At 41.8% G+C, this 26682-nt stretch overlaps 1 protein-coding gene across 1 annotated transcript in view; it reads left to right on the forward strand.

The window, feature by feature from the left end:
* The window catches only part of CACHD1 (cache domain containing 1), a 274321-nt gene that overhangs the window by 197272 nt on the left and 50367 nt on the right, over nt 1-26682 (forward strand). Inside the window, exons 8-12 of the mRNA XM_089653393.1 lie at nt 512-661; nt 5215-5448; nt 8419-8568; nt 16760-16883; nt 21479-21596. Coding sequence (XP_089509519.1) covers nt 512-661; nt 5215-5448; nt 8419-8568; nt 16760-16883; nt 21479-21596 — 776 coding nt within the window. The remainder of the gene's footprint in view (nt 1-511; nt 662-5214; nt 5449-8418; nt 8569-16759; nt 16884-21478; nt 21597-26682) is intronic.

The following is a 26682-nucleotide window of genomic DNA, read 5'->3' on the forward strand; positions in this document are numbered from 1 at the left end:
CCCTGGTTTTTATGTACCTGAAGGCCACCATAAAAGATATTTAGACTTGCTTTGCAACTGGAGTGAGGGCTGTACCTCATACAGAAAGGGATCTTTACTGGTAGGACTGTACAAAGTGTGGTCTAGCCTCTCGTAGAGCCTGGTTTTCGCCAGATCAGTATACTGCGTTCAAGGGCTGAATGTGTTTCTAGGTGTGCAAAATACACATGGCTACCAATATTTGTAATATCTTAAAACTAAAAATAATAATTATTCTAAATATCAATATAACATTTTTTTCTCTTCAGAAAAACAGAACTTTCCATAAAACTGCACAATTTGAACATATGTGGTATTGGTTGCAAATTTTGCACGTAGCCTTTCTCTCAATTGCAGTAATCGCAAGCGAAAACATTATTTTTTTAAATGATTTATTTAAATTGAAGTTTTTGGTTTTTTTTTTAAATACAGTTTTATGATTCTAATGTATAAAATGTGGATTTAATTCCCATGCTTCTGTTCATTTCTCTAGATACAGATATGGTGATAATATACCTGTCGGCTGGTATAACTTCCAGGGATTCCTCAGAAGAGGACAAGAAAACTACGCTGAGGGTGATTAGTGAGGAAAACAGCCAGCTGAATAATTCGGTCATGGTTCTCACCTATGCCATCATGAATGGTAAGCTATGGGGTCTGCAGACATGGTCGCCGCTAGACAATTTAAAGCCTCACTTCAGGAACCAGGAAAAAAAAATCCTTTGCTATGGGGTCTCCTTGCACTGCAAGGGTTAAATGCTTGTTAAGGCTGGCCAGCTTTCTTCATGATAGACAACTGGTATCCCAAAGCCTCTTCCCTAAGGCACTCCAGCTGGTGGGTGCACTCTGATGTCACTACATATAATGCAGAACCAGTATTCCTGCATTGTTCATGAGGATGGCAAGGGCTTGTTCACAACCCAGAGCATCAGAGATAAGAGGAGAGCACCGGAAGGCTGCTGGAGGAAGGAATTACGTTTAAAGCGGTTGTAAACCCTCCATATACCCAATGAAGTGACTGGCCTCAGGTGATGCACAGAGATGAAACAAATCCTCCTACATAAGTTGTACCTGTTTATCTGCAGTCATCTCTTCTCTACAGACGTTCAGAGTGCTGCATTTATAAAGGTTGTCTGAGAATTTAGAAAACAGGAGGCAGAGAGCTGAAACTACATAGTGCAGAGCTCGGTGAGGAGAACTCTGAGAGCTGATTGGAGGGAAGAAAAAAGAACAATCAGCGTAAAAACTGCCACCATTCAAATTAGTTGAAGAATTGTCCATAAAGTCCAGTAAATAGGGCTGCAAAAAGTTGCACAGGGCACTAGGGCAAGCTTCCTATAGTAGTAGTAGCAGTATGAATGAAGAAGAAAAGAAACACCTCTTAGGCTACGTTCACACTAGCGTTGTGTGCAGGCGGCAGAGAGGCGCTTGGGAAGCGTTTTTACCTCTTCCCAAACGCCTCTGGCAATTCTGCACATTGCAGCACATGGTGCTGTTCTAACGGGAGCAGTAGTGTCGCGGTGCGGCAATACGGAGTCAGGAGGCGTTGAAGCCTCCTATTCTTGTCTATGGTTCCGCTCCGCAAACGCCCGGCCGGCGGTTGCGGGGCGTTTGTGGAGCGGTAGCACCATTTAAACTTCATGCGTTAAAAAAGCTTGGCAAACGCCGCTGAACTGCGCATGCCGCGTTTGCCGAGCGTTAAAAAACGCTCCGCAAACGCCGGACCAACGCTTGCCAAATGCTATAGGGGCGTTTGGCAAGCGTTGGTAAAACAGTCAAGTATGAAGGAGCCCTAAGTGCAGTATAGACCACTATTTAATAGGAGTCAAATGTAGAACAACTCACATTTCTTTGTGAAAAAACAGGCTCATAGGGTGCAGTCTCATAGAGGTAGAGGAATGGCTGTGTCCTGGATATGACAGCCACGGCTGCGCTCAGGAATCGTGGTAACAGGAGAAGAAAAGCCGGCTGGCATGTGGAGTCTCCTAAAGATGGCGTCTGAAACGTACGTTGAAGAGCAACGTCGACGTGATGACGTCAAGGACCAGCATGAATAGCGACGCGTTTCAGAGCATGCGATAACCTCTGAGGGCGGAAGCGCGCTCCTTTGTCAAGTTCTTGTCAAGCTTGACAAAGGAGCACACTTCCGCCCTCATAGGTTAGAGCATGCTCTGAAACTCGTCGCTATGCATGCTGGTCCTTGACATTATCATGCCGACGTTGCGCCTCAGCGTGCGTTTATACTGCACTTAGAGGCGCTTCTTTTCTTCTGATTGGAGGGAAGAGACACCCCCCTCCACGCAGCTCACAGGAACAGAGCTGAGGCTGTCAATCAGCTGAAGTTCCCTCCCCTTTGCCATTTTTCTCTTGGTGTCAGGAAAACTTGTCAGAATGACTCATGCTAAAAGGCAGAGGAACGAAGCAGCAGATAGCAAGAAACTTAGTGCTCTGGAATGAGACAGGCACATACTGTAGAGGGATATGCTTTGTTCATATTTCATGTCTGAGGTTTACAAAAACATTAACTTGTGAAATGGGGGAAGCAAAGGCCCCAAACACACCTAGGGTGAGTTAAGGAACACACACCTGAACCCATATGGATGTCATTTTGGGACATGGCAGCTGTGCCCGTGCAGATTTATGTCCCAATAGGCATCTATTGGACTGCCAGTATGGGGATGCACGGAACACCTGTGCATCCCCATGCCATCAAAACACAGCCCTGCATCGGGCATGCAAGCAGTCACCCCATGTGAATGGGTCTTACTGGCAAATAGAAATCGACAGAAGAAAATGACTGGTAAAATACAATACATTACATTTTTTTTGGGGGGGGGGGGGTAGATTTGTTTTAAATAACAATTGTTCTGTGCTGCTTCATAGCCACCAGTTATAATAAAATTGTCCATTTATCCAGTTCCATCTTGCATCTGTTGATAAAGAAATGGTTAAAGTTCCAAGTTTTGTAGTGTGTGTGCTCTCATGTCATTACATCCTGCTGCTGATCCTACTGCATTGTTTACATTTGTCCTGCATGATGATTGGACAGGAAGGTCAAACAGTGTAGCGTGTCCTTTGCCTTCATATTGTATGTTTGTGGACATTCATTATTGCTTCAGGCCAAAGTCATTTCTGGAGTAGGAAAAGTGAGGATTTGCACAGGGCTGACGAGCAGACGTGAAAAACAGATGGACCCAATCGGACTATGTATTGCCCTCTATGGAGCAACGGATGTAAACAGACATGTGTCCGTTTATACCTGCCTGCATCCGATCAGCTAAAAACAGACGGATCGGGTGACAGTCAGATGTAAATGGACAGTTGGTCAGTTTACATCCGAGTGCCCCATAGAGAACAGCGGGCTGTGTCCGTGTCTGCTCTGCACAAGCAATTCTGAAGGGCCCTCTGCACACTGGTATATACCCTTCAAGCAGACTATGCAATAAATAGGGATATTTAATTCACACATATTGCAATACATGCTTAAGCTGGAGAACACCCCTTTTAGCACCTGATGGATAAATGCATGCGCTAGCTTTTGGGATTCGAGCACAGGGATCTCGTTTGTTGTATTGTTGGGTCAGTAGCCAGACCTGAACCTTGTAGCTCTCCACATTGTGTCTTTTCCCCTATGCTAGCATTGTGTCCACATTAGCATTTGCGTAGGCAGAGCAGAGTAGGGACTGGCCAGAGAGGGATTACTTTGACGCAGTTGGCCAGCTTAAGCCTGTATTGCAATATGTGTGAACTAAATATCCCTATTTATTGCATAGTCTGCTTGAAAGGGTATATACCAGTGTGCAGAGGGTTCTTCAGATTTTCTAGTGTTAATATGTGGTTACACCCCTTTAGCACCTGATGGATAAATGCATGCACTAGCTTTTGGGATTTGAGCACAGGGATCTCTTGTTTGTTTGCTCTGCACAAGCGGTGCGGACACGGACCTGTCATCTGCCTGCTCAGCTGGTATCAGCAGACAGATCTCCGATGAGCAGGCGGATCCGCTTGACGGAGTCCACCCATGTGAAAGGGTCCTTAAGCCCCCCCGGTCACATCAAAGTTGATTTTGAAATCGTGCGACTTGCAGTGAGGTTGCACGATTTCAAAATCAGGTGACCTGCCGATTTCAGTTGCGATTTGCAAAACATCTGACACAGATGTCTATGCAAATTGCAAAAAAAATAGTGCATGCAAGACCAAGTCGGAACTGCATGGATATGACCGCTGTAATAGCGGACAATACGGTGCGACTTGGCATACGATTTGCAAGTCACATGGCGTGCGAATCGCATGCCAAATTGCACCCGATGTGACCGGGGTGTAAGACAAACTTGTAAAGTTTGGGAGTGGATAGACTGAAGGCTGCTGATGGCAATACATGTACTGCATAAAGTATCAAATCTATCCTGAAGCTCCCCATAGACTTCACAGGGTGTTTTTTTTTTTTTTTTTTTTTTCTTTTTTTGAGTGGTCTGAAGGAAAGGCACATGATGGTCTTTCTATTTTTGTCTCCTGAAACGAGGAACTTTACTTTGCTGTTCACTGTGTTCTGCACAGCTCTCTAAGGACCAGTCCTCTGGTGCAGTCAGAAGCCTGGCACTTTGTGGGCCTTTGTTACTGATTGTGATGACCTCAAAGTCTCTGCCCTGTAGTCTGTATTTTCTTTACCTGCCTACTCAAGCCAGTGATGAAATATATTCTTTAAACTGGATTCCAGTAGTTAAATGGTTTAGTTTGTCTTTCACATGCTTGATTTTTTGTGCTTTCCATCCTTCTCTGTTTATATATATTGGATCATGAAGAAATATCAAATGTGGAACAGGTCATTTGTAAGGGGGCTCTATAAAGTACAAATGTGTGATTTATAAAGGGGCTGTAATAGCCCTGATCTCTGGAAGGCGTGTGTAACGCGCATCTCCAATCTATGAAACATGTCCTCCGTTTTCAACACCTCCTATAGCATGTTTGGTCATACATGATCTGACCATCTCCTGTAGCATATCTGCGGCTCCTGAGAACTTTCTGTAGCACTGCATTCACTTATTATGTGGGGTCCTTTGTTGAGGTTAGGGCTGTACTGTAGGTAGGTTGGCCATGAGTGGATTAGTCCATGCCTTGATTTACCCTTTGAGTATCTGGTACGTACCACTTAAATAACAAAGCTTAACCCATTAATCATCCTCATCCCCCATGCAGAAGGAGTCACCGGACTGAAAGAGCTTGCCTTCCTTCGAGACCTTGCAGAGCAAAATTCAGCCAAATACGGTGTGTCTGACCGGAGCAGTCTGCCTGTAACCAAAGGAAGCATGATGGTCCTCAACCAGCTCAGTAACCTGGAGACCACCGTGGGGAGGTTTTACACCAACCTGCCAAATCGCATGATCGATGAGGCCGTGTTCAGCCTGCCATACTCAGATGAGATGGGTGATGGTAAGTTCCAGTTTATAAATCCAAGACAGTAAGTAGCTGGAATAGAGCGATCGGTATTATTGATGGCTAGGTCTACCATGTGGCTTGTTTTGTGCGTTCAAGCAAAAGAAAAAAAATATAGAATGCAAAGTCAAGCAAATGCACCCTAGCATCCTGTAACCACCTCTAGAAAAGTGGCAGCTGAAATATAGTTTCTATGCTACTAATGGACTTTGAAAAAGATTTTACAATGAGTACAAAAATCCTATTTTTATCCTCCACTTTCTGCTGTTGAGTTGCTGTGGAACCGATGACAGTCTTATTAATATTTACTATAAAAAAAACTCCTTTTAAATCATTTTCTTCTTTCTTCTTCCTTCTTCTTTCTTCTTCTTTCTTCTTCTTCCTTCTTCTTGCTTCTTCCTTCTTTCTTCTTCCTTCTTCTTGCTTCTTCCTTCTTTCTTCTTCCTTCTTCTTGCTTCTTCCTTCTTCTTGCTTCTTCCTTCTTCTTGCTTCTTCCTTCTTCTTGCTTCTTCCTTCTTCTTGCTTCTTCTTCCTTCTTTCTTCCTTCCCTCTTCTTTCTTCCTTCCCTCTTCTTTCTTCCTTCCCTCTTCTTTCTTCCTTCCCTCTTCTTTCTTCCTTCCTTCCTTCCCTCTTCTTTCTTCCTTCCCTCTTCTTTCTTCCTTCCCTCTTCTTTCTTCCTTCCCTCTTCTTTCTTCCTTCCTTCTTCTTTCTTCCTTCCTTCTTCTTTCTTCCTTCCTTCTTCTTTCTTCCTTCCTTCTTTCTTCTTTCTTCCTTCCTTCTTTCTTCTTTCTTCCTTCCTTCTTTCTTACTTCCTTCTTTCTTCTTTCTTCCTTCCTTCTTTCTTCTTTCTTCCTTCCTTCTTTCTTCCTTCTTTCTTCTTTCTTCCTTCCTTCCTTCTTCCTTCCTTCTTTCTTCTTTCTTCTTCCTTCCTTCTTTCTTCTTTCTTCCTTCCTTCCTTCTTTCTTCCTTCCTTCCTTCTTTCTTTCTTCTTCCTTCCTTCTTTCTTCTTTCTTCCTTCCTTCCTTCTTTCTTCCTTCCTTCCTTCTTTCTTTCTTTCTTCCTTCCTTCTTTCTTTCTTCCTTTCTTCCTTTCTTCCTTCCTTCCTTCTTTCTTCCTTCCTTTCTTTCTTTCTTTCTTCCTTCTTTCTTTCTTCCTTCCTTCTTCATCCTTCTTTCCTTCTTCATCCTTCTTTCCTTCTTCATCCTTCTTTCCTTCTTCCATCCTTCTTTCCTTCTTCCTTCCTTCTTCCATCCTTCTTCCTTCCTTCTTCCTTCCTTCTTCATCCTTCTTTCCTTCTTCATCCTTCCTTCCTTCTTCATCCTTCCTTCCTTCTTCATCCTTCCTTCCTTCTTCATCCTTCCTTCCTTCTTCATCCTTCCTTCCTTCTTCATCCTTCCTTCCTTCTTCATCCTTCCTTCCTTCTTCATCCTTCCTTCCTTCTTCATCCTTCCTTCCTTCTTCATCCTTCCTTCCTTCTTCATCCTTCCTTCCTTCTTCATCCTTCCTTCCTTCTTCATCCTTCCTTCCTTCTTCATCCTTCCTTCCTTCTTCATCCTTCCTTCCTCCCTTCCTTCCTTCCTCCCTTCCTTCCTCCCTTCCTTCCTCCCTTCCTTCCTTCCTTCCTCCCTTCCTCCCTTCCTTCCTTCCTCCCTTCCTCCTTCCTTCCTCCTTCCTTCCTTCCTCCTTCCTTCCTTCCTTCCTCCTTCCTTCCTTCCTTCCTTCCTCCTTCCTTCCTTCCTTCCTTCCTTCCTTCCTTCCTTCTTTCCTTCCTTCCTCCCTCCCTCCCTTCCCTCCTTCCTCCTTCCTTCCTTCCTCCTTCCTTCCTTCCTCCTTCCTTCCTCCCTCCTTCCTTCCTCCCTCCTTCCTTCCTCCCTCCTTCCTTCCTCCCTCCTTCCTTCCTCCCTCCTTCCTTCCTCCCTTCCTTCCTTCCTCCCTTCCTTCCTTCCTCCTTCCTTCCTCCCTTCCTTCTTTCCTTCCTCCCTTCCTCCCTCCCTTCCTCCCTCCCTTCCTCCTTCCTCCCTCCCTTCCTCCTTCCTCCCTCCCTTCCCTTCCTTCCCTTTCCTTTCCTTCCTTTCTTTCCTTTCCTTTCCTTTTTTCTTTCCTTTCCTTTTTTCTTTCCTTTCCTTTCCTTTTTTCTTTCCTTTCCTTTTTTCTTTCCTTTCCTTTTTTCTTTCCTTTCCTTTTTTCTTTCCTTTCCTTTTTCCTTTTCTTTCCTTTCCTTTCCTTTTCTTTTCTTTTCTTTTCTTTTCTTTCTTTCTTTTCTGTCTTTCCTTCCTTCCTTCATTCCACCAAGCACTTTTGCTATCACATTTAGATCATTTAGATTTGAGTCATTCATAGCTTACACATCGCAACTTGTCCTGCTTCCTGCAGTTAGAAGAAGGTGAGGCTATCGAGGGAAAAGCGGGTATATGCTGCTGCAAATGGAGATTTCATTTGAAGCTGTTGCTTTTGCTCGGCATGGGTTTCATGTCAAATAGCAAAACTGTGTGGTACCTAAAAAAAGAAACTTTGATATGGTAATTATGTTGACTTTTTTTTTCGTGTGTGTGTATATTACTGTTGTATCGATATCGGCATCGGTGCATTTGTACAAGTACTTGTGCAAGTGCTTCCATACATGAAACCGATATCTGTGCGGTGCGATTTGAGCCCAAACAAAATGAATGGGCACAGATTGCACTGCAAAGAATTCCATGTGATTTAAACAGAGCTGCCGTGCGATTCCTGTCTGAAAATAATGCAGTTTCCCTGCAGGTGTGGTGCGATTTGAGCCATTCGTTTTGCATGTGCTCCAAATCACACCCCCATGGTGTCTGTATCGGCAAGTACTTGAGCACAGGTAATGGTACTCATCAATTAAAAAAAATGGTATCAGTGCAACCCTAGTATTTTTTTTTTTTTTTCCCCACTTTTTTGGGGGGTTGATCATTTGCATAATATTTTCCATTGCATTGTGTCTTTTAGGTTTAATCATGACGGTCAGCAAGCCATGTTATTTTGGAAATTTGCTCCTGGGAATTGTGGGAGTCGACGTTAATCTTGCGTACATCCTTGAGGACGTTACCTACTACCAGGACTCCCTGGCCTCATACACATTCCTCATCGATAACAAAGGTATCTTTGTAACAACGCCATGGCGCATTCCATCCAGTCGTCGTAACCTTAAGAGTCTCAGATTTTTGTTTTGATTTTTTCCCTCACTTATTACGTCTTCATCTGACAATAAATAAAGCTCTGCAGAGACTGTCAGGGTATCCTGAACTGGTCTGGCCGCTGCAGATTTTGGCTTCCGAACAGATAAACATAAAGTGCTCTAAAAAAAAAAAAAAAATGGATTCCCTTCGAAGATCAAATAACAGGAGGGACCAACCTGCAAGGTAAACAACTTTATAAGACTTGGCACATTAAACATTATTTAACAACCTTGGCAACTATTGCAGCCAGCCAGTCTAGAACATGGGGTGATTCTGTACATGGAACTCTGTGGCTCTCCAAACCACAGTGTTAAGTGTTTAGGTGGGGGAGGGGTTTGTATTAACCTTTTCCCGTCTGGTCCATGCCAATAAACGGCCAGACGGGAGGATTGCAAATGCGAGTGGACGTTTCTAAACGTCCACTTGCATCCACTGTTGCGGAGCGCCGCGATCTGTGTCCACCGGGAACACAGATCGCTGTTTGAGGCCACTGTTTGAGGTCTTGATTCATATGATTACTGATTGGCCAATCAGTGATCACATGAACAGCAGTAAACAAGATGTCACTTCCTGACATTGTTTACTACTGGTGAATTCTGTGAATGATCAGAGGTCACATGGTACAAGGCCATTCATAGCAGCCTTGTACCATGTGATAAGCTGTGACCAATTACAACTCTCACAGTATTTCTCAATGCAGGAATGCCGCCAGAGGAGAAATTATTGCTTTTACAGCCTTTATGGGTGTAAAAGCAATCTGTGTTAAAAAGAAAACCTGCGAGGGTGACCGTATGTACAAAAAAAATAAATACATTACATAAATAGAAAAAATTAAATTGTAAACAAAATTTTTTTTTTTATAATTATATTTTTCTATATACTGATTTGGGTTTTTTACCAAAAAGGTAGCAGAATAGATTTTGGCCAAGATTATCAATTTGCAAAATTGTATACATGTTTATTTTCAAAATGTTCAGTCTTTTTTCATTTATATAGCAGAAAATTAAGAATCCCAGTGGCAAATAAATATCACCAGAAGAAAGTTCTATCTGACTAAAAAAAAAAATGCTAACGATTTAATTTAGGTACAGTGTTGCATGACCGCGCAATTGTCATTCAAAGTGTGACAGCGCTGAAAATTGACCTGGACTGGAAGGGGGTAAAAGTGTGCGGACTTGAAGTGTTTAAAAGCTGCAGTTTAATCTATTTATATTTTACCTTCTGTAGTCCCTCCCTCTCCCTTTTAATAATTTGCTAATGATATTTTTAAATAAAAATGCAAAATAGTGTAGCGCTACAAATATAATAAATAAATATAATATATATATAAATACAAAATATAGTGATGGGATCCTTCCAGGATCTCTAGGTGAATAAATATATATAGTGACAAATGACAACAACGGAATAAATCCTGTAAATAAGTGAAAATCCACAATCTCCCTTATCCACAATTGAGGGATCAGACACTCACTAATATAATAGTGCAAATAAGTGAATCCCCTACTGTGGGGATATATTCCTATACCAAAGTGATAAGTGCCACAAAACACATTTACCTACATATAAATGTCCACATAAATGATGGTATAAATTATTGCTCATAAACACACAAAAAAGTCCAAAATTGTCCTGTAACAAATAATACCTGGGAGGATCGTGGTGTGATCCTAAAAGCGATCTGGCCCTTGTGGTCACTGTAAGGAGGTGAGGGGGCATTTTGGCCACTTGAGGATTTACACCAGTACTGTGACCACGTATACACCTCATCACTTACATGATTTTAAAGTTGGAGCACGAGTTTGTTTTCAGTTATTTTGGACTTTTTTGTTTTTTTGTGTATTTATTATATTAGTAGCGCTACACTATTTTGCTTTTTTATTTAGGTCACATACACCTATTGGTTATAGGTTTAAATGTCAGCAGCTTAGGGCTAGGGAGGATCCATTTGAGCGCAGGAGGACTTAATACTATTTTTAAATAAAATCTTTCTTTTTATTACATACTTTGTTTGGGACCTAGTGTTGCCATCACTGGGTCTCTGTTCTTCTCTAAGCAGCGCAGGTAGATCATAGCTAGTGGGAGGGGCTAGTAGGGTGGTTTACATGGCTTCCTGAAAACATCACAGCACTCTGCCTCAGTACTTCTTTCAAGAGTCGTCCGCTTTGATGCAAGCAATTAATTGGTTCTTGGGAGGAGTTATGCAAATATTAAAACACCTTGATGTCAGTCAGTCAGAGTGTATGCTCCTAGGCAGGCTGTATTTGCATGCATACTACCCTAGGTAACTCCCACGTTATGCTGATCTCATCCAATGAGTGAAAGGGGTGGCAAGTGGCAGTAAGGTGGGAAGGAAAGGACTGCAAGACACCAGACATCCTTTAGCCAGGAAATGAGGGGCTTGATTTTACTTGCTGCAGCTTCTAATGCGCCCAGAGAGAAGCTCTCTTCTGGGGATCCCCCACTAGTACTGTCCAGCCATGTGAAAATCTCCCTAGCATGGTGGATTTCTAACTCTGCACTAGAATACAGGAAAATGTTCCTTCCTTCTGGAAGGTGGTATCGACAGAAGCAAACCTGAAGAGCTGCAGCGGGGATACACAGCTCCCTGACAGTCCAGGAAACCCCGGTCCCAGGAAGAATCTATTCTCCCTATCAACATTCTGCAGTTGAGAGCCATAAGACTCTTCTAAACTGGACCCCTCTCCTACATGGTCACACGGTCACGACAATGTTACAATTATGTAGACCACGATACCACAAAAAATGCATCAGTATAACTTAATAAAAATCATAACATAAAAAAAATATAAAATAAAGTGCAATGTCTCTTAAAAAAAGAAATAAATAAATAAAAGAAAGTGTCCAGTGCTGTAAACATAGAAAATATTAATTCCAAACCACCAATATATCAGTATGTGTATGGACCTTAGATTGTACACCCCTTGAGGGTTAGGGACTGATGTGAATGTACAATATATATGTAAAGTGCTGCGTAAATTGACAGCGCTATATAAGTACCTGAAATAAATAAAATTAAATTTACTAAAGACAAATAGAATGTGTACTTTAGGAAGGGCAGTTGCATTCTGCAAGACTAGTGGTTGTCTAGAGCAGTGTTTCTCAACCTTTTTTTTAGTCAAGGCACCCTTATAAATGATGGACAGTCCCGAGGCACCCTTTAAAATTATGGACAGTCTTGAGGCACCCCATTCTAAAATGGGGTGCCTCAAGACTGTCCATAATTTTAAAAGGGCGACCCATTCTAAGTGCGAAAAGTTTTATATAACGCAGCAACATCCAAACATGTAGGACACCCAACGTTAGAGGTGATTTATTCTTCCAAAGCAAATAAACCTTTGCACACTGGTACTGACTAGTATTCCAGTGTTTTTCCTTTCCCTTAGTTTTTCTCCATCACTGAGCTAATGTGACCCCAGCACGGGGTGATGGAGGCAGCTGACATCCTTCGTATCAACTGATGATGTCATTGGTTGTCAGGAAGCCAGGAGCTGGAAGGTCGTAATGGTGCACAATGAAAACCTGTGGCTTTGTGTAACTAAAAGGCAGGCTTGTTCCACCTGCTGGCTTGTATACAAGTTTTGGGCAATTTTTAGACATTTTGCCAAGGCACCCCTGAAGAAACCTCAAGGCACCCCAGGGTGCTTGGGCACCCTGGTTGAGAGAGGCTGAATTGCAGTTTCTTTTCCCATGCTTGTGTTTTGCTATTTAACGCAAGGTGAAGTTTTACCTCGTTTACTAAGCTCTGGAGCAACTGCACTTTGCAAAGTGCACAATCTATTTGCCTTTAGTAAATCAACCCCACAAGCTCTCCCATAATCCTTTATTGGATCAGCTATCGGGGATTTGTAGTTCCTAAGGGACTCTGAAATGCAGTGTGGGTTGGCTGCAGGACTACAGGTCCCAAGGTCCTCTACTCTGGTATATCAAGAACAGCTCCCCTATAGACAGGAAGTGATGTTACGGTCTGGGTCCCAGGCATAGTTTTCCCAGTGTATTTTCTGTGCCTTTCATATGTTAGGGTGGCCAAACGTATAGCCGGCACCTATGATTATTATTATTATTATACAGGATTTATATGGCGCCAACAGCTTGTTCAGCGCTTTACAATATAACGGGGAACAATACAGTTCAATACAAGAGGGTTAGGAGGGCCCTGATCCTGGGAGCTTACAATTACTGATCAGTGTATTCTGATGGCAGTTAAGTCTCCCCACATTCAGAACACAATAGCACATTGGGAGTGATTTTCTCATCCACATCAAGTGTGTGAATGGAGGAATCGGATAATTTTTAATTTTTTTTTAATTCAACCAGTTTGTTTAAAAAAAAAAATTATAATAATGCATGGCCTGCCCGCCACTGGGTTCACATATATGCGGTGCGGTATATCGCATGTGATTCGCACAGGAACCGCACCGCATTTCTGTGCGAATCACATCCGATTTGTGTACGGTGCGATTGGAGTCGTACATTTTGTATGGCTCTAATCGCACCGCACCAGCACCAAAAAGGTGCAGGACCCTTTTTTGGTGCTCACTAGAATCAGATCGCATGGGTATTCACACCTATGCGATCCGATTATGCACATCGCACCGTGTTTTGCGGACCACTTTCGGGGTGTTGTTAACTTAGCATACACACCCGCAGTGGTTCGCAGGTGTGCGGTGCGATTCTGATGTGGTGAGGAATTCGCACAGAAAACGTTGCGAATTCCGCACCGCATCAGTGTGAACCCGGGCTCAGTGTCTGTAAGTTCCAGCAGATTTTCATTGATAATCAACAATTGTTTGACTACAGACCTGTGCATGTAATGCTGAGTTTTGGCACCCTCTAGTGTTCAAATCCTTCTACTGACACATATACAGGAAGATTTACTAAAGGACCAAAGTTTGATGACACCTGACCATCACAGCTAGGGGCGGACTGACAACTCATGGGGCCCCCGGGCAATAGGGGACCATGGGGCCCCCTGTGTCCTTGTCCACACTCAAACCACACCCAAAAAAGCCTATGAAAAAAGTTCCAGGGGCATCTCATGGGGCCCCCTTCTGACCCCGGGCCCTCGGGTAGTGCTCGAGTTCCCAAATGGTCAGTCCGCCCCTGATCACTGCTACAACTACAGGACCGAATAATTGAGTTCAGGCATTTTCAGTGAAAGGCGCTATTAATACATATAAATAGAGATGTTCAGGATGAAAAACATTTATTCATTTGTTACGTAAATTAATGTTATTTTGTCACTTGTTGTGTTAGGCCCCTTTCAGATGGGACGGATCTGGCAGCGTGATCTACCCACTCAGCGGGGGATCTGTGCAATACCCCCCCCCCCCTTGCTGAGCAGGCGAATGACAGGTCCCTGTCCTCTCTGCTGCTGCAGAGTGGACACAGACACTGCCCGCTGATTTCAATGGGACAATCGGACGGAAATGGACCACCTGTCCTTTGCCACCCGATTGTCATCCGATCCGCTGGACGGATGGGGAACAATCCCCATCCATCTGTTTTTGCCGTACAGGATCTGATGTTGGCGGGTGTCAGAGGACAATAGCTGGTCCATAGAAATCTATGGATGGACAGATCAGGTCCACCTGAAAAACAGACAGGTGGACCACCCCAGTCTGCTTGTGTCAAAGGGACCTTAGGATGATTCCTTTTTGGAATTGGTTTTGTATATTCGGATTAGTTTTGTATATTTATTCCAAATTGATACATTATTTCCAGTTGTTTGGGAGGTTGTTAGGCTTCATTCGTTTTAACGTGTTTATTTCAGGTACTTACATAGCGCAGTCAATTTACGCAGCGCTTTACATATATTGTACATTCACATCAGTCCCTAACCCTCAAGGGGTGTACAATCTAAGGTGTTCATCAAGAGATTACCTATCCACTCATCCCTGCTAGTCCAACCCACAAAGAGAAATATAATGAGCTAATTAAACCATATTGAATGGAATAACGAATGGAACAAAATAAATTTCGGATTCATTCATTATGTTATGATTCGGAAATTCTGATGGATCCACCTCCATTCGACCCAAACACAATAAGTAGGGATCATCTTATTTCACTTTTGTTCCTTACTGTATTTATTGTAATATGTTTTATTTCATATGTGGTGCATTTTTTTAATAATGAAAAATGTTAATGCAAAATAAAAACGAAATAGATCTGAAAGAATGATTGGAACAAAATTAAATTCGGGTTCATTTGTTATGTCGATTTAATTTTTTTGGATGCTTCAAACGGTAACAAAATGCCCAAACTATCACATCATAGCCACGTGAAACAGATGAATACGAATGAATTTGTTTTTTCGTTATAATTTATTTCAAATTTGTTGATATTCGTTAGTGATTCAGAAATTCAGATACATCCATATCTCCGAATACCGAACATTTTGTCTGAATTTCGGTTTGTAGCTAAATTAGTATACAGGATTTATATAGCGCCAACAGTTTACTCAGCACTTTACAATATAATAGGAGACAATACAGTTCAATACAATATGGTTAGGAGGGCCCTGGTCCTTGGAGCTTACAATCTAAGAGATGAATCACACACGTCTACATATAAAGACATGTTGGTCAATTGTGCATTTCCAACTATGAGGCAGCAGGTTTGGAAGGTCATTTTCTGTTCCAGCATCTCCTTAAAGACATAATTTGATGTGAAGTAACTCAAGAGTCCTGCATAGAGCACTTACCTCAACCCTGCTAAAAACCAAATATTGGGATGCTGATTGCAATCCAGGTTTTCTTGTCTAACGTCCAATACCGGACCTCACAACTGATCTTTTTATTGAACGAGCTCAGACTCCCACAAACGCTCTAAAATATTGTAGAATATCCTCCCAAGATAAGTGGAGGCTTTTAAAGCCACAAAAGGGGGTTTGGTGAGCAACTCCATATTAATGACCATGGTTTTGCAATCAGATGCCCAATAAGCTCAAATAAAGAGTGATGTCAAAGGTCCAAAATTTTTTTGGCTCTGTATTATATTAGGACATCTCTAGTATAAGTCACTTTTATACTTCGGGGGAGATTTACTAAAACTGGAGCACTCAGAATCTAGTACAACTGTGCATGGTAGCCAATCAGCTTCTAACTTCAGCTTGTTCAATTGTTGACCATTTACATACCTGATACGTCACCAGTCTTCAAGTGAAGGTGCCTGCGGTGCCGTATATACTGCTGACTGTCAGATTTCTTGTAATAGCAATCGGAATGGCTAACTAGGCACGTGAGATCATGGGCAGTAGTTCCAGCACCTCCTCTGTAAATCTAAAGTGGTCATCTGGACAGGCTTTTAAGGCATCGCCTATGGAAAGTAAAATTTATGTAGTTTGTCTGAATTGCACAGGCGTGCACATTTTGAAGTGTGACATGTTTGGCATCTGTTTACTCGGTGTAACATTGTCTTTTACATTTTTACAAAAAAGTGGATTATGTAGTGTTTTGTTTTTTTTTGTTTTTCTTACATTGAAATTCGAAAAAGTGTATTTTTCCCAAAAAATTGCGTTTGAAAAACCACTGCGCAAATACTATGTGACGTAAAAAATGGCAGAATCTACCAATATATTCTCTAGTGCAAGTATATTCTCTAGTGCAAAGAGAAATACCGCTCAGGTAAAAAGACCAATCCCAAGACCAATCCTTTTGACAGGTGCCGGCCCCGGCTCGTCAATACACTAAATGAAGGAGAGAAAGAGGTGGCCACACTCTGCCAAAGGATACTTGGAATAAAATGTCTTCCAAGTTGAACTACACAGGATTCTAAGGACGTCAACGCGTTTCACACAATTTCATTTCTTATTCATAACCACTCAAATTATTCGTTAGGGCCTCTGTTTTAAAAAATATATACAATGTCTGGGGGTTCCAAGTAATTTTCTAGCGGAAAAAAAAAATTGTGAACAAAAAGTCCTTTTGTGGTTAAGTGGTTAAGCTTTGACACAAAAACCTGGAAACTGGTTTCTATACAGAACTGCACCAGATTTTGCACTTTCCAGTTTTAGTACATCCCTCTCTTTATGTACAGCTAAGACTTGTACCTTCATCTGTTAACCCTCCCGCTCTTTTCCCTTTAAGGTTATACTCTGATGCATCCCTCGCTCACCAGGCCCTATCTATTGGTGGAGCCTCCCCTGCACACAGATATCACACACTACGAGAACATACCAAAGTTTTCTCTGGTTCGGCAGAACATTCTCAGGTAAGAAAAAATGGGTTAAATATTGAAAACATGTTAAAATACTTGCCAGACTTCATATACAAAATGCAGAGTCTTTGTATGTTCCAGAAAAACTAAAGTCCGCTTGAAATCCTTTAGTGAAATAATGTTAACCAAGCAGCTCTGCAACTGTGCTAAAGTAAGAAAAAATCAGCTCAGTTTATTTTTCATCAAAATTTAGTTTGTTTTTTTGTTATTTTTTAATTAAGGGGGTTATTTGGGATGCTGGGAATTCATTTTTAGCAACATTTTTTCCCAAGAGGGAATTTTTTCATCGCCTCAATTAAATTTTATACCCAAAAGTTTAGTAAACGAGGAATCTGTCTGGATATATATACATATATATATATATATCCAGACAGATTCCTCGTTTACTAAACTTTTGGGTATAAAATTTAATTGAGGCGATGAAAAAATTCCCTCTTGGGTGTATATATATATATATATATATATATATATATATATATATACATACACACAGTCAGGTCCATAAATATTGGGACATCAACACAATTCTAACATTTTTGGCTCTATACACCACCACAATGGATTTCAAATGAAACGAACAAGATGTGCTTTAACTGCAGACTGTCAGCTTTAATTTGAGGGCATTTAAATCCAAATCAGGTGAACGGTGTAGAAATTACAACAGTTTGCATATGTGCCTCCCACTTGTTAAGGGACCAAAAGTAATGGGACAATTGGCTTCTCAGCTGTTCCACGGCCAGGTCTGTGTTATTCCCTCATTATCCCAATTACAATGAGCAGATAAAAGGTCCAGAGTTCATTTCAAGTGTGCTATTTGCATTTGGAATCTGTTGCTGTCAACTCTCAAGATGAGATCCAAAGAGATGTCACTATCAGTGAAGCAAGCCATCATTAGGCTGAAAAAACAAACAAACCCATCAGAGAGATAGCAAAAACATGAGGCGTGGCCAAAACAACTGTTTGGAACATTCTTAAAAAGAAAGAACGCACCGGTGAGCTCAGCAACACCAAAAGACCCGGAAGACCACGGAAAACAACTGTGGTGGATGACCGAAGAATTCTTTCCCTGGTGAAGAAAACACCCTTCACAACAGTTGGCCAGATCAAGAACACTCTCCAGGAGGTAGGTGTATGTGTGTCAAAGTCAACAATCAAGAGAAGACTTCACCAGAGTGAATACAGAGGGTTCACCACAAGATGGAAACCATTGGTGAGCCTCAAAAACAGGAAGGCCAGATTAGAGTTTGCCAAACAACATCTAAAAAAGCCTTCACAGTTCTGGAACAACATCCTATGGACAGATGAGACCGAGATCAACTTGTACCAGAGTGATGGGAAGAGAAGAGTATGGAGAAGGAAAGGAACTGCTCATGATCCTAAGCATACCACCTCATCAGTGAAGCATGGTGGTGGTAGTGTCATGGCGTGGGCTTGTATGGCTGCCAATGGAACTGGTTCTCTTGTATTTATTGATGATGTGATTGCTGACAAAAGCAGCCGGATGAATTCTGAAGTGTTTCGGGCAATATTATCTGCTCATATTCAGCCAAATGCTTCAGAACTCATTGGACGCTTCACAGTGCAGATGGACAATGACCCAAAGCAGACTGCAAAAGCAACCAAAGAGTTTTTTAAGGGAAAGAAGTGGAGTGTTATGCAATGGCCTAGTCAATCACCTGACCTGAATCCGATTGAGCATGCATTTCACTTGCTGAAGACAAAACTGAAGGTAAAATGCCTCAAGAACAAGCAGGAACTGAAGACAGTTGCAGTAGAGGCCTGGCAGAGCATCACCAGGGATGAAACCCAACGTCTGGTGATGTCTATGCGTTCCAGACTTCAGGCTGTAATTGACTGCAAAGGATTTGCAACCAAGTATTAAAAAGTGAAAGTTTGATTTATGAATATTATTCTGTCCCATTACTTTTGGTCCCTTAACAAGTGGGAGGCACATATGCAAACTGTTGTAATTCCTACACCGTTCACCTGATTTGGATGTAAATACTCTCAAATTAAAGCTGACAGTCTGCAGTTAAAGCACAGTCACAAGATGAGATGTCACCTTAAAGCCAACTTGTACAAAGTAAAGCAACTAATTTGCCTAACTGCCCCCTTTCCCAGCTGCACAAAGTTTACATTTCTTGGTTCCTTGTTGCTTTATATGGCTGCCAGAAGGGAAGAGAAGTCATGGCTAAGAACTGTCTTAAACATTTTTTTTTTTTTTTTAATTTGAATTGCCATACTTTTTAAAGAGGAACTGCACTCTGGAAGCTGTGCCAGAGGGCGAAGGACTATTCACCAGTATTGCCTGTGGTCTCCCTGCAGCTGATTTTGTTTAGACCATTACTGACCTACCATGACTTGTTCTGTCTTCTGTCTCTGTGTAAAGGCGGCCATCTTAGCAGGAGTAGGGTTTTTCTTCCTTATTTCGAGCTTCCAGCAAGGAGAACAGTGAGCGGGAGAGGAGTGACGATACCAAATCTCACCCCAGATCTCCTGAGACTAGCAGTCATCAGCAGCATTGGCTTGGATCTCATGCTACAGATATGAGGTCGAGATCGTAGGCTCAGGAGTGTCTAGTCACCTCACATGCCAGGAAAAAAAGCTATTTTTATTAAGAGGCATTCAAGACAACTTATACATTTTCAGGGTACTGCTTAGGCACAGTTACTAAACCCACAACAGTAAAATCTGTCTGTCTGTAGATGCAGTAAAGCATGCTTGTTGCACTCACTGTGGAAACTAAAGGGTTAATCCTCTGCAATGTGTAAAAATGCTGTTTGATCCTGTCTTCTCTAATCCTCTCCTTCTTCCAGTGCCTCCCACTTATCTCCTGATGAAACATGTTGTGTGGAGTCACTCTGCACATGTTCAGTTTGGTGTGTATTGCTAGAGAGGGTTTTTTTTTTCTTGGGAGAGTGCATATAATAAGCACAGGGCCAATCAGCACTGTCCAGGCAGAGGTCAGGGGTTCTGCATCCTAGAACAGAATGAAAACTCCTCCTATAAGCTGTAACATGTGCTTGGCTGGACACTAGTAAAAGTCACAAGACTGCTATATACTGCTGATGAGAAAAGGTATTTAGCAGTTTATATTTACTAAAATAATTGCATTTCCATGTTGTGTGTACTGTGGGAGACCAGATATAGTGAATACAGGGTCCTGGGGTTAGTAACACTTTAACATTTCTAGATAGATCCCCATAACATGGCACCACTAAAAATTCTGTATGATATCTTTGCTCAGTGCAGCGCACCCTCTCTAGCAAACCTTGCAATATGAAATGGGGATTTTAAGTTCACATACATTGCAATACATGTTTAAGCTGGTCAATCCCTCTCTGGCCAGTCCCTACTCTGCTCTGCAAAAGGCAAATGTTCTACTGGATATAGTGCCAATATGGGGCAGAAAGACACAAGCTACAAGTCTCAGGTCTGCTCACTGATGTGTAGTGTAATAGAAGAAAGATATACCTGTGCTCAAGTCCCAATAGCATCAACATATATATAACCTATCAGGTGCTAAAGGGATGTGACCACATGCTATATAAATCCTGTATAATAATAATGTTGACACTAAAAATTATGGATGACCCCATGCACATTAAAACACATCCTCTATAGCAAACTTTACAATAAAGAACAATTGGGATTTTTAGTTCACATACATTCCATTACATGTTTAAAGCTGGCCAACTGCGTCAAAGTAATCCCTCTCTGACCCGTCCCTTCTCTATTCTGCAAAATGCAAATGTTCTACTGGATATAGTGCCAACATGGGGCAGATGGACACAAGTTGTAGGAAATCTGCAAGTCTCAGGTCTGGTCACTGATATGAATAGAAGAAAGATATACTAGTGCTCAAGTCGCATTAGCATATATATATATCTATCCCATCAGGTGCTAAAGGGGTGTGACCACATGTTAACACTAAATTCTGGATGAACCCTCTCTAGCTAACTTTTAGTTCACGTACATTGCATTACATGTTTAAACTGGCCAACTGCATCAAATAAATCTCTCTCTGGCCAGTCCCTGTTCTTCTCTGCAAAATGCAAACTCTACAGTGGATACCATACCAATATGGGGCAGAGAGACACAAGTTGTAGGAGAGCTAAAAGTCTTAGGTCTGGTCACTGACATGCAGTGCAATAGAAGAAAGGTATACCTGTGCTCAGCACAGGTATATCTTCTCTTCCATAACATGGCAAATCTTCACTTTAAGTTCAGGTCTGATTTATATAGATTCACTTTAATGCATTTGAGAATCACCAGTATAGAGGAATAATAAAGTAAAACCACACTGCATTTGCATTCCCCTGTGCTAAACTCCATTAAGCGGCGAACACATTAGCAGTTACCATCTCTTTAACAAATGGGCAGCCACATTTCCCCACGGATGTATTAAGGCTCCCGTTCTCCCCGCAGCAGCGACACTGTAATTTAGAGACGTTTCATTGATTTGACAAGGTTGAGCCGAGCGATGATAACAATTCTTTGCCCGGCAGGATGAAGCTATTAGGTTTCTGTCAGGGCCTGGCTCCCGTATTTGTTTGCCTGAGACTTATCAGTGTGCGTTTCCTCCACAGCCTCCCCCTGGGCAGCCAGATCATTACAGTGCCTGTGAATTCCTCGCTGTCTTGGCACATCAACAAGCTGCGGGACCCTGGGAAGGAGGCGTATAATGTCAGCTACGCCTGGAAAATGGTAAGACAGCACAGCAGCCTCATCCTCTTAATTATAATCCATGAAGTTGTAATAACATTTTGTGACGGGATAATGGTTTATTAATTCACATATCCTGGAAAAAAGCTTCTGCTTGGAGAATTCACCCCAAGAACTTTCTATGCAAACTCTACACAGGAGATTTTCACCTCAGGCACTTTTCTGGAAAGCCCCTCTACCCAGTGAGCTTTAGTGACTGGCCAGCAGGGTTGTGTCATTGTTCATGCCAATCAGTTTTCACTTAAAGAGCTTTAGTTACCCCATTAGGCATTTTCCAGAGCTGAACAATCCAACCTTGGAAACCAACTGCATTTCCTAGACCAGAGTTTTTCTCATAAGGGCAGGGGTGTCCAAACTATGGCCTTCCAGGTGTTGAGGAACTGCAAGACTCTGACATCCACAGGCAAGACACCCAGAGGCAGAGGCATGATGGGACTTGTAGTACTTCAACAGCTGGAGGGCCATAGTTTTGACACCCCTGCAGAAGGGGTTTTCTTGTTTTGGCTGGAGTTGAGCTGGTTTTGATTGTCTGCTGAGCTTTTACTCCTGTCCAGAACCTCATATGGGACCTCCACATCTTTAGGGCACCTTGCACTCGGGGGCAAAAGCTATACCTTCAAACGTGTAAATGTATGTACATATGGGCACAGTTGAACATGATTCTGGGAAGTAAAACATTAATACTTCGCAGATCAATTAGTCCTTCTAAATGTAGGTGGCCTGTGTGCATAGTAACATAGTTGGTAAGGTTGAATAAAGTTCAACCTGTGTGGATATATGTGTGTGTTTATGTTAATACCATTCCCATATCCCTATAAGATGCCCATCTGGGAGGTTTTTATTTAAACTCTTGACACTTCCTGCTAACACCACCAATTGTGGAAGGGAGTTCCACATCCTTATCGCTCTAAGCGTAAAGAACCCTCTACGCATTTTAAGGTTCAACCGCTTCTCCAATTTCATTGAATGGCCTTCTTAAGCTCACTGAAACTGAATCGATTTTTCCCCTCTGCTAGAATCAACATTGAGGTATTTGTATATTGTAACCAAATCTCTCAAGCATCTTTTCTCCAGGAAGAATAGGTTTAATGCTTGTAGTTCCTCATAACAGAGGTCCTTCAGTCCCCTTATTATCTGTCAGCTGCATGATGACTTGACCATGGTAAAAGTTATAGTTACATAGTTAGTCTGGCTAAAAAAAGACAAAAGTTCAACCACTAAAAAAAAAAAAAAAGTTATCCTATAACCCACAGTTGATCCAGAGGAAGGCAAAAAAACCCAGCAAAGCACGATCCAATTTGCTCCTGCTTGGAAAAAAAATCCTTCCTAATCCCCCGAGAGGCAAACGAATATTCCCTGGATCAACTTTACCTATAAATGTTAGTATCCAGTTATATTCTGTGTATCCAAGAAAGAATCCAGGACTTTCCTACAGCAATCCACTGAGCTGGCCACAACCAACTCTTGAGGGAGTCTATTCTACATTTTCACAGCTTTTACTGTGAAGATACCGTTCCGTGTTTGGAGATTAACTTTCTTTTCCTCCAGACGTAAAGAGTGCCCCCTTGTCCTCTGTGATGATCTCAGGGTGAATAGCTCTACACCGAATTCACTTTATGAACCACTGATGTATTTATACATGGAGATCATATCCCCCCTTATGTATTATACATGGAGATAATATCCCCCCTTATGTATTATACATGGTGATCATATCCCCCCTTATGTATTATACATGGAGATAATATCCCCCATTATGTATTATACATGGAGGTCATATCCCCCCTTATGTATTATACATGGAGATCATATCCCCCCTTATGTATTATACATGGAGATAATATCCCCCATTATGTATTATACATGGTGATCATATCCCCCCTTATGTATTATACATGGAGATCATATCCCCCCTTATGTATTATACATGGAGATCATATCCCCCCTTATGTATTATACATGGAGATCATATCCCCCCTTATGTATTATACATGGAGATCATATCCCCCCTTATGTATTATACATGGTGATCATATCCCCCCTTATGTATTATACATGGTGGTCATATCCCCCTTATGTATTATACATGGAGATCATATCCCCCCTTATGTATTATACATGGTGGTCATATCCCCCTTATGTATTATACATGGAGATCATATCCCCCCCTTATATATTATACATGGTGGTCATATCCCCCTTATACAGTCAGGTCCATAAATATTGGGACATCGACACAATTCTAACATTTTTGGCTCTATACACCACCACAATGGATTTCAAATGAAACAAACAAGATGTGCTTTAACTGCAGACTGTCAGCTTTAATTTGAGGGTATTTACATCCAAATCAGGTGAACGGTGTAGGAATTACAACAGTTTGCATATGTGCCTCCCACTTGTTAAGGGACTAAAAGTAATGGGACAATTGGCTTCTCAGCTGTTCCATGGCCAGGTGTGTTATTCCCTCATTATCCCAATTACAATGAGCAGATAAAAGGTCCGGAGTTCATTTCAAGTGTGCTATTTGCATTTGGAATCTGTTGCTGTCAACTCTCAAGATGAGATCCAAAGAGCTGTCACTATCAGTGAAGCAAGCCATCATTAGGCTGAAAAAACAAAACAAACCCATCAGAGAGATAGCAAAAACATTAGGCGTGGCCAAAACAACTGTTTGGAACATTCTTAAAAAGATGGAACGCACCAGTGAGCTCAGCAACACCAAAAGACCCGGAAGACCACGGAAAACAACTGTGGTGGATGAGCGAAGGATTCTTTCCCTGGTGAAGAAAACACCCTTCACAACAGCTGGCCAGATCAAGAACACTCTCCAGGAGGTAGGTGTATGTTTGTCAAAGTCAACAATCAAGAGAAGACTTCACCAGAGTGAATACAGAGAGTTCACCACAAGATGGAAACCATTGGTGAGCCTCAAAAACAGGAAGGCCAGATTAGAGTTTGCCAAACGATATCTAAAAAAGCTTTCACAGTTCTGGAACAACATCCTATGGACAGATGAGACCAACATCAACTTGTACCAGAGTGATGGGAAGAGAAGAGTATGGAGAAGGAAAGGAACTGCTCATGATCCTAAGCATACCACCTCATCAGTGAAGCATGGTGGTGGTAGTGTCATGGCGTGGGCATGTATGGCTGCCAATGGAACTGGTTCTCTTGTATTTATTGATGATGTGACTGCTGACAGAAGCAGCAGGATGAATTCTGAAGTGTTTCGGGAACATTATCTGCTCATATTCAGCCAAATGCTTCAGAACTCATTGGACGCCGCTTCCCAGTGCAGATGGACAATGACCCAAAGCATACTGCAAAAACAACAAAAGAGTTTTTTAAGGGAAAGAAGTGGAATGTTATGCAATGGCCAAGTGAATCACCTGACCTGAATCCGATTGAGCATGCATTTCACTTGCTGAAGACAAAACTGAAGGGAAAATGCCCCAAGAACAAGCAGGAACTGAAGACAGTTGCAGTAAAGGCCTGTCAGAGCATCACCAGGGATGAAACCCAGCGTCTGGTGATGTCTATGCGTTCCAGACTTTAGGCTGTAATTGACTGCAAAGGATTTGCAACCAAGTATTAAAAAGTGAAAGTTTGATTTATGATTATTATTCTGTCCCATTACTTTTGGTCCCTTAACAAGTGGGAGGCACATATGCAAACTGTTGTAATTCCTACACCGTTCACCTGATTTGGATGTAATACCCTCAAATTAAAGCTGACAGTCTGCAGTTAACCCACATCTTGTTCGTTTCATTTCAAATCCATTGTGGTGGTGTATAGAGCCAAAAATGTTAGAATTGTGTCGATGTCCCAATATTTATGGACCTGACTGTATATTATACATGGAGATCATATCCCCCCTTATGTATTATACATGGAGATCATATCCCCCTTATGTATTATACATGGAGATCATACCCCCCTTATGTATTATACATGGAGATCATATCCCCCTTATGTATTATACATGGAGATCATATCCCCCCTTATGTATTATACATGGAGATCATATCCCCCCTTATGTATTATACATGGAGATCATATCCCCCCTTATGTATTATACATGGAGATCATATCCCCCCTTATGCATTATACATGGAGATCATATCCCCCTTATATATTATACATGGAGATCATATCCCCCCTTATGTATTATACATGGAGATCATATCCCCCCTTATGTATTATACATGGAGATCATATCCCCCCTTATGTATTATACATGGAGATCATATCCCCCCTTATGTATTATACATGGAGATCATATCCCCCCTTATGTATTATACATGGAGATCATATCCCCCCCTTATGTATTATACATGGAGATCATATCCCCCCCTTATGTATTATACATGGAGATCATATCCCCCCTTAATCTCCTCTTCTCAAGAGAGAATAAATTTAGTTCCTCTAATCTTTCCTCATAGCTGATCTCCTTCATGCCTCGTATCAGTCTGGTTGCCCTTCTCTGTACTTTCTCCAGTTCCCCAATGTTCTTTTTGTGAATTGGTGCCCAAAACTGAACTGCATATTCCAGATGAGGTATTACTAATGATTTGTTCCGGGGGAAATTATATCTCTCTCTCTCTGGAGTCTATACCTCTCTTAATACAAGAGAGGATTTTGCTTTGCAAGAAAGCCCTGGCTATAAAAAAAACATATATGGGCACATCAATTGACAAATCTGCATATTGCACCTTCTAGTGGAGCATTCTTAAAGCGGAGTTCCACCCATTTTTGCTTTCATCTACATGCCCAACCGCAGTGTATTCCGTAATGGATATTAATATATATATATTTTTTATGTCTGAATACCTTATTTGTATCTCTGTATGCAACACTTCCGGTCCCGGCCGCCTAGGCGATGTCGTCATAAGGTGCTTTGCATGGACTCCTGGGATATCGGCGTTATCTATCCCAGGAGTCCAAGTGAATTGACTAAAAATGAAAAATGGCATTATTTCCCAGACCGCATCCGACTTCCAGCTCTTCTGATTGACAGGTTGCCATAACAACATGGCGGGAACTTCTGCCGATGCCACCATCGCTA

Source organism: Staurois parvus, unplaced genomic scaffold (assembly GCF_062004578.1).
Source record: "Staurois parvus isolate SC_StPar_1 unplaced genomic scaffold, SC_StPar_1.0 ptg000709l, whole genome shotgun sequence".
Taxonomy (NCBI): domain Eukaryota; kingdom Metazoa; phylum Chordata; class Amphibia; order Anura; family Ranidae; genus Staurois; species Staurois parvus.